Source organism: Eurypyga helias, unplaced genomic scaffold, assembly GCF_000690775.1.
Source record: "Eurypyga helias isolate BGI_N326 unplaced genomic scaffold, ASM69077v1 scaffold34282, whole genome shotgun sequence".
NCBI lineage: Eukaryota > Metazoa > Chordata > Aves > Eurypygiformes > Eurypygidae > Eurypyga > Eurypyga helias.
The window spans coordinates 21,169-32,666 of NW_010238432.1; the positions used below are offsets into that span (position 1 = coordinate 21,169).

At 40.0% G+C, this 11,498-nt stretch overlaps 1 protein-coding gene across 1 annotated transcript; it reads right to left on the reverse strand.

The window, feature by feature from the left end:
* Positions 1-200: 200 nt before the first annotated feature.
* LOC104506782 (integrator complex subunit 7-like) lies at positions 201-10,878 on the reverse strand (the record flags this gene model as incomplete). The annotated part of the gene is made up of 8 exons (XM_010147847.1): positions 201-488; positions 1,353-1,538; positions 2,326-2,424; positions 3,630-3,762; positions 4,887-4,955; positions 6,138-6,241; positions 7,008-7,202; positions 10,672-10,878. Coding segments are annotated over 8 exons (1,281 nt in total), but the record flags the coding sequence as incomplete, so codon positions are not given.
* Positions 10,879-11,498: the final 620 nt, after the last annotated feature.

Genomic DNA, 11,498 nt, shown 5'->3' on the forward strand with positions numbered 1-11,498 from the left:
CTATTAAAAGCACAACTCCACATGTGAGAAGAGTTGCCTCTGCTGAATCAAGTTCAAATTTACCCCAGCTAATTTAAAAGGCAACAAATTAGCATCTGAGACTTTCTAGGAGAAGGTTAAAATTGTAGGTCTTTCAAAAAAAAAAAAGTGTCCAAGAAAAGCTGTAATGCCACTGACCAGGACAGTGTCGCTTGTGGGAATTAAAACCGTGAGTATGCGGTTCTTTGCTGTTGCTGCTGTGATGGCGGCTGTCCTTGCTGTTGCTGAAGACGAACCTGCTGGGAGTATGGATCCTCAAGAGATTTAACAAAAATAGTTGTTTTAGGCCCAGTTTTCCAGACAATACCATTTGAATCTATTACAGAGGACTCTACTGTAATGTTGTGGGTGCCAAGTATCACAAAGTTTAACAGAAACTGAGTGCTGAAGTAGTCGTTGTGTGGTTCCACCCTCTGCTCCATTTCATTGGTCATGTTGTCAATAGGAATCTGAGAACACATGGAAGGTTAAAATGCCATTTTATACAAAACCTGTTAAATAAGCTTTCTGCTCTCCATTTGAAGGAAAGAAAAAAAGATGAATCTGTCTTGAATTTTCCTAAAACAATGCATGTGCATGTATGAGCGTGATTTTTTATTGACAAATGAGGTTTTTTATATGTATTAGCAGAAGCAACATAGCTAACAAGTCTTTCTCCCTGAGGTTCTAGTTTGTCAGAGTAACACAAGTCAGAAACATTACACACTTCCTAACACTGTTCTTTTAGAAGCAACAGACTTCTCTTTTCCCCCCTCAAAACAGCCCAAACAGCAAAAACACACAAAAAAATACCCCAAACAGGCCTTTCACACATCAGCAGAACCTGAACTTCAGACATACGTATTAAATTCAAGTCTTCAGATTGCACCTCAGGTGCAAATTCAATTGGACAGCCTGTCCTCCCAATTTCCATAAACAAAATAACCTTAAAATGAGAATTAATAAAGTCTAGAGACTAATATACTCCTGCCCTTTTCCCCTTTGGAGTTTCATATGATATATATCTAGGCTGAATTTTCCTGATCTCAAGCAGATTCCTAATGAATGTCTGAGCATCACAAAACATCTTTTGTTTGGAGGAAAAGCTGTTACTGAAAAGGTATCAGCATACAGCAGACTTAAAAACACCAGATCCCTTTCATCCACTATGCCTGGCTCCCACCGGTGCTTGAATGCCAGCTGTAATGAGCGAGAGGATTATATAATCACCCATTCTTTTCCACCTGGAAATTCTGCTAGCCCAAGCCAAACCGAAGAGCAGGAAAGCACAGCAGGGAAGCTTAAGATTCCTCCTGGCTCTATTCTATTCATACCTTATAGTCTTGTCCAGATTTGCTCTGCAGCACTGAAGAGACATTTAGACAGACCGACTGGATTTTACGGAAAAGGCCTGGTTTAGATCCATGCTGAACCACTCCTTCCACCTTCAGGGCCAATTGCTGATTGTTCTGTACTGCAATAGGCTCTGCTGGGTTCCTTGGAGATGGAGATAGAGCAAGCTGAAACAAGAAACAGACAAAGATGTAATTTTTTAGCCTCCAGAAAAGCCAACACAATTCCAGGATGAGACTGAACACCTTATAGAAATATTTCCACAGAGGGATTTGGTAGGGAAACCAGCAAATGGGAACACAGAACTTATATTGAACACTCATTACTATAATAATTAATAAGCATCATCAGCAATACTAGATGTGGGCTTTATACCAGCTTCATTAATTGCACTTATTCACAAGAAGCAGAAACAGTCTTCTACAAAATAGCCACAGATAAAATATATTAGAGCTGAACAAAGAGTAAAATACAGTAAATATTAAAAATTTTAGGGCTTTCACTTTTCCCCAAAAAAGTAGCACACTTCAGCAGTCATTTTTTTTTACTCAAGGTCACACACAGCCTTTCCTATTCTGTCCGCTAATAGATACTACAATTTTCTTCCAAGGTATTAGGAAAAGGAAGAACACAAGTTTATAAAAGTTGCCTTCCCAGGACTGGAACATTACTTAGATTTGCAGACTCAGAACCAACAAGATTTTCACTTGGATTTCATCTTTAAGGCTCTGCAATCAAAGAGCTGAATCTACTTGCTTAAGTCGCTGCCTAGTGGTTCCTAAGGCATCATATGTACGTATTATTCATGTTATTCCTAACGGATACATCCAGATGCTACTTGCAGTTAAGTATCTTCACAAAACACACTGAAGCTTTGTGCCTTCAGCAAGGTTATTCTCATGAAGTAAAGACTCTGTAAATAGAAATTTTAGGCCTCACTTGAGTAGTACTTACCTTAATACTTGTAGACTGCAGCTTTTGAAAAAAGTACCTTTGAAATGAAAGGGGTACCTTCAACAGTGCAATGACAGCATCGCACAGACAAGCTGTATGCTGTAAGAAAGAGCCAAAACAATTGAGAAAAACCTATCATTCACAGCATAGGAAAAAAGACATGTACTTGAGGTACTGAAACTGCAGTACTTTCTACTAGACGTCTAGAAATATCTTGATACAGTCACAGGACAACAGCCACTATGATGACAGTGGCTACATTCAGCCTTTCTGGTTACGTTCTGCTTTTTATGAAGCAGGTATTCTGCTCTGGGAAGAACAAGGAGGCCAAGAAAAAGAAAAATCCAAATCATTTCAGTCAGTGTTAGAATCAACAGAGCAGGATCTGTTTGAAAGTCATACACAAAACCCTCACATGCCAACACCCAAATAAACAACTCCCCTCCAAGCCAAGATGACTGCCATCTCCCACAACTTAACCTGGTTTAATTAAGTTTTAAGACACCTGTTTACTCTACCTTCCCCTGCTGCACCATGCTCATCTGAGCCAGAAGGACGGTAAAGGCAGTGCTACTGAAGCCACCGAGCCGCACTGGTATGGAGTCAGTGACAAGTAAGTTTACAGGCTTTAACTCTGCTATGTTTTGCACAACTCATGTTTCTATTTTGCATGGAATTGGCATGGACTGTTGGATTTGGAAACAAGACAAATAGATGGCAGCCATGACAAATGAACTACCTCGCTCCCATCAACATGCACTTCAGCTTTATCACGTTCACTAACGGTAACGGACAAAGCCATACTAGCCGCGTAAAGGAGCAAGTTATCAGCTCACCGTTTGCATGCAGCACGCTTTACACTGTTCTCTGATGACCTGCATTGATAAGGGAAACGCTACACTCACAAAACACAGTGTAACTGCCAACAGCTCAGTGACCGAAGCTAGGCTAGTGCTGGACCTCCCAGCAGCGTGCGTGGCAGGGGACGTATTCCTTCACAGCAACAGGAACAGAGAGAATGCGTGAGTGGCCACAGACTTGTATAACTTATCAGCATCTGCTTTATTCTTAATATCAGAATTTTCAATATATTTTTTAACCAGACCGGTAAAGTGACAGATGTCTTAGCAAAACCTTTTTTTGAAGTATTTTTGAAGTAGTGAGTCTCTGTAGAGACCGTTTGTGCCAGTATGAGGTCATGTTAATTAACTCTGTGCTCTTCAGTTTCTTGACCAAAGATATATGGAGATGAGGAGGTTTTGGAACCTTTGTCTAAAGAATATACATTTTAAACTGTTACTTGCCAAGTAAGACACAGGAGCATACTTCCTGTTGAGGGATTCCACTTCTTCCAGTACATAACTAAATACTGACATCATTCTTCTTTCATATTCACTCTCAACATGTGCTGTTCCACTTGAGCTATATTCCTGGAAACTAGAAAATAAAACTTTTCATGTCTAACATCCTTTCCTCGAGTTAATCTAGGGGGCCCACTCTCAAGCAGACCCAAGACGACCATGGTCTTTTACAAACTGAAATCCATTGAGAAATAACTGTCTGTTTACTTTGTTTCTTTTCCACATAAGACTTGCCTTTTGCATTTAAACCTGTTCGGAACTACATCTTATCCACCACTTCGTCACCACCCTCTCTCACTTGAAGCAGTTACAGGTCTAACAGACTCAGCAAACTTAATCCCTCTAGCTTTTATTTAAGCCTGCAGTATTTAATTCCCATGGCTTTTATTTAAGCCTGCAGCATTCATGTTTTTAGAAGTCTCCCAACTCAAGGGAAAGCAAGAATACCAGTCAGAGTTAAGACTAAATCTGGAAGTTCATAATCTCATGCTTTTAATACAATTCCATCTCCTAGACACCTAATGTTTTGAAGTCTACAGCTTCATACTTTTAAAAGTATGATTAGTACAAGTTATAAGCAATGCTTGATTCATAATGAGTAGGACAGACACTTAGTATGTTCGCTGTTATTTCCAGTTACAAAAATCACACATTTAAAGTTATGTTTATCCACATTATCTTCCATCTATTTTCAACCTGGGAGTTTTAGTGTGATTCAATTCATCAGTACTTCAACATGATTTTCTAGTGGGTATAAGTTCACTGTTAAGGAGCCAGAGGTGATGGATTTATGTTAAAAGTTTAAACTAATTTAATGTATATATTTGCAAGACTGAAGGAAGCTGATGTGCGCTACAAGCACGGACAGTAGGTACGGGAGCTAACACAGAATGACAAAAGTTAAAATAAGTGGCTAAAGAAGAGATTCAAAGTTGGGTTTGATTCTAATACAACTCTATATCAAAGACAAGTCCAGTATAGTGCTCTCAAGAGCAAAATCTGTATAATATGCAGAACCTGAAACACAGACCCTAGCCTGCCAGGTATAATACAGCAGCAACATGTCCTCAAGCCTGCCCAGAGTAGAATTGTAAGGGTTTACTGAGAAACTTTCTGAACATTCTTTGAATTCCTAGGCTTAAATCCCCAAGGATTTAGACACAAATAGCGAAGGAGTAGGAAGTTAACTATCAAACCTACCTTGCAGATTCTGGATCCAAAATCAGAGCTTCTATCGCATGTGAAATCAACAGGCAACTCTGCTGTTGTCTGATAATCATACTAAGGATTTAAGACTTACAAAGCTGGCACCTGAAACAAGAAATGTAGTATTTTACTGGAACTTTTCCTTATTTCTCTAGTTTTCATGAAGTAATCCCACAGTCATTACTCCTCTAGTAAAAAGAGCAACAATTATGAACATCTGTGCTGGTTTTAGTCAGGAAAGGGTTAACTTTCTTCACAGTGGCTGGAATGAAGCTAGGTTTCTGGAATTACCCTGAGAACAGTACTGATAAGGTGTCTTTTTAGTTGGTGCTGGGGAGTGCTTGCACCAAATTCAAGGTCTCTCTCAGCTTCTGATACTGCAGCTGTGTTCCCAACTCTGTCTGACTACAGGCAGTGTGGGGGACACACAGTTCAGGCAGCTGACCCAAACCGACCAAAGGAGTATTTCATTCCATAGCACCTCATGCTCAGTACAGAAGTGGGGAGTGGGCTCGGGGGCCATTACACTCTTTTTACTCTTTTGCTGGCTCCTTAACTCCTCTGTTAGCTCCTTAACTTGTTAGCTGCTTTGCTGACTCCTGTGCTGGCTCATCTGTTGGTGAGTTGGTAGGTCGGCTGGCTTTCTTGGTCATGCTGTTGCTCACAGGGCTTGCTCAGACTCTGCTGCGATCACTCTCAGGCTGTGTGTCTCAGTCTCTCTAGCTCTGACTCTCTCTACTTAGGACCCAGCTGTGCATCAGTTGGCAGGTGGTGAGCAACTGTATCATATGCTTTATTTTCTAATTATTTCAGTTACTTACTATTAGTAGTATTCATATATATTCATATATATAAATTCATTTATATTCAGTTAGTAAATAGCTCTTATCTCAATTTTACGAGCTTCCTTGTCTTTTTTCCCCCAGTTCTCCCCTTCTGCTGGAGGAGGAAGAGGGACATGTGAGAGCAGCTTCATGGTATTTTGCTGGCCGGAATTAAACCACAACATCCAACGTTTTACGCTGTTGCCATTTTTGTGTCATAACTGGTTCATAAAGTAATTCCATATAATAGCATGGGAATGTTTATTTCCAAATAGATTCTAAGTGATTAGTACCTAATTTTTATGTTACTAACTGCTTCAAGATGACTTTGTGCCAGTTTTCATAGACAAGAGTATTGCTAAGCTTCATGCTGTCCACATGAGAAGGAAAGTGGACAAATACTAACATTTTAAAAGGATACAGTTCTACATTCCTCAGAGTTGCTGAGTCTGCATCAAAAGATGACTGATACAGATCTCCATAACGTGTAGCCAGGTTTCGGAATTCCTCCATTGAGTGTTTCATCTACAGAGACAATGTTAACTAGTCAAAAAAAACAAAGCCAAAGCAACACAAAACAAAACCCCACACATCCAGAAAACCACTGCGCTAATATGCAACACTGAAGGAATAAGGCAACATACTCTGGCAATATACATGAAGTCCTTGCTTCTTCACACAGATAAACATCACCAAAGTCAAACAGCTACCCCCACAGTAAACAGATTTTCGCTGTAACACAGCATCAACATACTCTCCTTGGGTTAAAAATGAGGCAAAATAAAGAGCCCCAACCACCACCTCCCTCATCCCACACTGCTCTCTATCTCAGAGACTACCCACTGATTCCTTCTTGCAGACTACGTGCGTTTTGGAAGCTGCCTGTCTTGATGCTCTGTACGCTATTAAGTCAGTTGCCAACACTCACCAAAGATTTACAGTATGAACCTAAAGTACATGTTCTTCCTTAATGTAACCCCAGTATCTGGAGTGTTTCAAAACAGTGTGAAAGGTCTTACTGTGAGTTTGAGCGTACCAAGTGGCTTACTACACACATATCCTTGGAAGCTGTGCATGTGAACATATGAGAAAACATACGTACATGCTCAATTTCAAAACATGGCCTGCTACAGACAGACATCTTTATAACTACAGATGAAAACCAAGGCCCACTATTTCACAGAACTCTTCTCTACCACTGTCAATTTCTTTCATCAGATATGTTTGCTGGGAAGCAAAATTCATACCAGACTCACACATAACTGCACGAGAGTGGAACAAGAACACATGCCTGGTTAGAGATGCGCCCACACCTCTGGAGATCATTTCCTGACGTCATAGCAATCGTTGTGGCAATAGCTGGTGGTGGACTTGTTTTCAGGCTGTTGCAGGTACAAATAAGTTGAGAAAAAGCTTGCAGAAGGTCAATCCTGAGTTTCACAAATCCACACTGAAAGCTCAGAGGATTAAGTGGCGTACTAGCAGCCTGAAACAGTAATACGAATGTTGGAAATCTAGGTCAAAAGCAAACATGATAAAGTAACTTTGCAATGTTACCAAACTGTCTTATCAGACAGCCAAACCCTTCAGTGCAATTGTAAAAAGCTCCTTTTTTAAAAGCTATATTTAACAGATTTGCTCAATTTTAATCATCCTGAATATAAACACCGTAAGTAGGTAAATACTAAGCCATATTACAAGCATACCACCCTTATAACAAACGTGACTTCAGCTGTTACAATGCTATCAGGATAGCTATTTCCTCTTTTTCCAAGGCCAAGCCATCAGGCTTCAAATGACAGCAGTCCAGACAGTCCTTACCATAAGAGAACACACTGAATTGGAAGGCAAGCATACACGAAGGACTAAAAAAGCCATTCTCCAAATCAGGCAAGAGAAAGAATTGGCTCAAGTTACCACCAGCAAGAGGAAGGTGTGATAACCACTGATTTGTGGGCAACGGTGAAATGGACAGGAAGATTACAAACCCACTGAGCCTTGCATCTGATGAAGGCAGAGACACAGTTCAGTGACAACTAACAACACTAAATAGCAGAACTCCAGGAGAGCTGACATGCTGCTATTATTTAGAAAATATGCTTCTGAAAATTTGCTCCCTAAGAGCTTATCTAACTTGCAGAAGCATCTGTGACAGCTTAGGGCACCCAGGAGGGGGTAAATCACAGAACTCAAGATTTTATACTAGTTAAGCCAAAAATCCACTGCTTCTTTTTCTTATACTGTTGGATTTTTAGAAGAGTACACTTTTTTCTTTAGAGGGGAAAAAAAACAACCAGCCATCTGCAAAACAAAGCACTGGGACCTTCTCTTACTCAGAGAATAGATGTATATTAAACTCATGCATGTCTTCTCCAGGGCTTCTTATTCCTCAAGAGAAAGTCACTTATAGGCGCAGGAAGTTATAACCCATCCCAAAACCTTACTGAGAACCATTTAATTGCCAACAGGAAAGCAGCAAACTAGTTGCTCACAAAACATCATCTAAGAACAGGCCCCAATTTGACTAAAGTGAGGAAACATGAGCCAACTGCAACCACTTTAAACTACTGAGCTAGATTTCAACCAAAGAAATAAGACTATTTAATCACTTGAGCAATTCAGCCCCTCTTCTTATCTACCACTTTGCTTTTACTTCTCCAAGGGCATAAAAAAAAAAATCCCTTTTGAATGGAAATTGTTCAGTTTATTGCAAGGGTTGTTCCAGAAAACCCTTTGTGGAAGAGATCTCACTGTACTGTAATTGCTCTACAGAGACTACATGCTTTTACAGAAAGTAAAGTAACAGTACTTTATCAGAAAACCCAGACGTTTTTAGTAGCACAAATTGGACTCAGTTCTTGTAAATGGAAATACAAGCTTGTCTCATTAATACTGCAATTTACCTTATCTGCTACCCATAGAGCCAGGGCAATACATAAGTTACAATTATTTTTTGACAGTGACAGAGTTCTTTGCCTCAGCCAAGTTCTTCAAACACCATCACTTGTTATCAACATATTTGGAGTTAGTAGTACTTAATCAATGGTTACATTAGTGCTGTGTTCAAGCTCTGTATCTTTGCTAAATTACCAGCAGTGAAAAAGTGCTTCCAATGACATGCGTGTTCTGTGCCAGAAAGAGCAGGTTCCATTCAAAACCTTTGCTAATACACCAGCAAACACACTGAGACAGATGGGGACTGTGGCCTGTATGCTCCATGACAAGTCCCTGCACTCCCCCAAACACCTCTCACCCATAAAGTAATGGAACATTTTGCATACAGCAATGCAAGACATTTTCTGACAAGATCAGACACTGTCTGAATATTTCATCATTGCTAAACTGGGCTGACTGAACATCTACAACAGACTACTGGCGCAGTGTCTTGCAGTTACAAAGTGGACAGCTACACGGGATTCATCATACACACTAATGCTCTGTGGTAGTGACTGCGCTGAGTCATGCTCTGCCCTGCAACAACAGCAAAGCTGAAGTCAGAGGGAAGTCTTCAGCATTAAGACTATCGTGTGCACTTTATGCCATTTTGCTCCCCTTGGAGATGTGGAGTTCTGTAGATGCAAGCAGCGAGTGGCTCCTTTTACAGCTGATACACTCCAGCATGGTTAGGCATTTGTCCAGGAGCGATGCAACACGTCTGCAAAAGCCAGCAATAAAACCCTATTTCTTCCCTAGCCTTCCAAAAACTATCTACTCCTCTGGACCCCAACCCGCAAGGAAGTGCTTTTCTGGGTGCAATACTTATGTGCAACAGACAGGAAGTAAAGTCAGCAGAGGAGATTAGGACAGGAATCCTTCAACAGCAAAAACACAGACTCTAGGGAAAGGTTAATTAAATAACTGAATCACAGAATGACCTGCTTAAGCAAGTATTTTCCTGCTTGTATTAAATATTAACATCTAATTAGATGAGGTCCCCCCCTTAATGTCTTCTAGATGTTAGAGAAATCTCAAAATATTGAATTAAAAGCCTTATTCACTCAGCCAACAAGTTAAAGACAAATACTTCATGAACTACGGAAGCTTTCTCTCAGAAGACAAAGGTGTAAAATTTATACCCTTCCTGCTTACTCAGGAACAGTTTATTAGTAACAGTAATATCTGAACTTTGTTAAACACCAATATCTGAATTGTCATGACACTGACAGTTCCAGTAACTAAAAAGAAGCAGCTTCATCCAAACATCATACAGAAAACTATGTAAATAGTTCTTCAGGGAAACTAAAATATGAGAGAGTGAAGCTGGACTGTCTCTTGTTAAGGAGCAACTTCACAGTAAGAACTGAAGGTCTGTTTTCATTTATGTTTGGGTTTTTTTTTTTTTAACTTCAGACATCACACATAGCTTCTTGGTCTTTTCACCACTTCTACTTGCATATAAGCAGGTAGCATCTGAATTCTGCTGATCTGATGAGATCAAATTGTCCTCCCTTCTCTTACTAAATTGGTGTCACCTTGTTGCCAGGATTCTACAGGATCATGTTTACAAGGCAATTACAAGGCAACAAGAACTCAAGAGGGAGGAAGACAATTAAATATTTTCTCCATATCTCAAGAAGATAGCAGCTAATTCAGACAAATTCCCAGGCTTGACTATTACAATAGCATTTATTCAGCCAAAACAAGGGGTGAAAGATTTTAAGTATTGTAACTTTAAAAGAGACCTGTCACCTATCATATGATTCGATCAAGGCAGGAAATGAGGCAGGGGAAGAAAAGACAAAGAGAAATCTAGCTCATCACACTTTGCTGAGCTACAGAATCTCCTTTCTTGAAGGTGCAGTGTTACAACTGGCTCATCCCTGCAGTCCTCTCAAATAGAGTCTGGCAGGTGTCAAACATCTTTAAAAACTCTTCAGAGGTTTAAGAGCAGAAACCAAACAGAGCTGCAGCAGTATACAGAAACATCATCACTAAAGTAGAAGATCTATGCTAACCGTCAGCGACGCTATTCCTTTGTGATAGGATTTTAAAGCTTCAGCAATGCAAGAAAGGGCTGAGCTGTAGTTGTCCTCCTGCAAACCTGTCAGACACTGTTCTGCATGGGAGAACTCCTTCAAGCTGTTCAGCCAGAAGTAGAAGTGTTCTGAAGCCACTTCAGTCAGCAGGCTTTGATACAGCTCTCTGGCCATGTCATGGTTGCCCTGTAATGACAAGAATGTTTACAAGGGAACATGAAAGAAGGCTGTGGGTTTCTATGGAACAAATATGAGAACGATAACACCTCCAGAATTTCTCATACTTTAAAAAAAGAAAGAGTGAAACTTCTTCCATTTACTTCATCATGACAATCCTAACAATAAATAAAAGCACAAATACTTAATTTATGGTAATAGATACCTATATAAAGTACAGTACTTTTTTTGGTACAACTGGACAAGATGAGAAACAAATATCACAATTTACTTTTACCCCAGCATCTCCTACTGGAGTTTCCACACAATTCTAACCCCAGCTGCGACTGCACTGAAGGGAAAAGGGAATAAATATCTTTTTCTTCCTTTCTGCACATCGAACAAACAAGCACACATCAGGGTGGGCTATATCACCTTCTAAAGAGCAGCTAGACAATGCAGATTAAGCATGTGCTCAAGAAAGTATCGAGTCATGATTTTGTTTCAAATACTTCAAAAAGACAAGTGAAAAACCACCCTGACAGGATAACTGCCCTAAATGGCATATACCTGAACCAGCATTTCAGGGAATTAAGAGGCAAAAATGATCTCCCCTCCCCATTTTGGAAACCGAGTTCAGCGATCAGTCG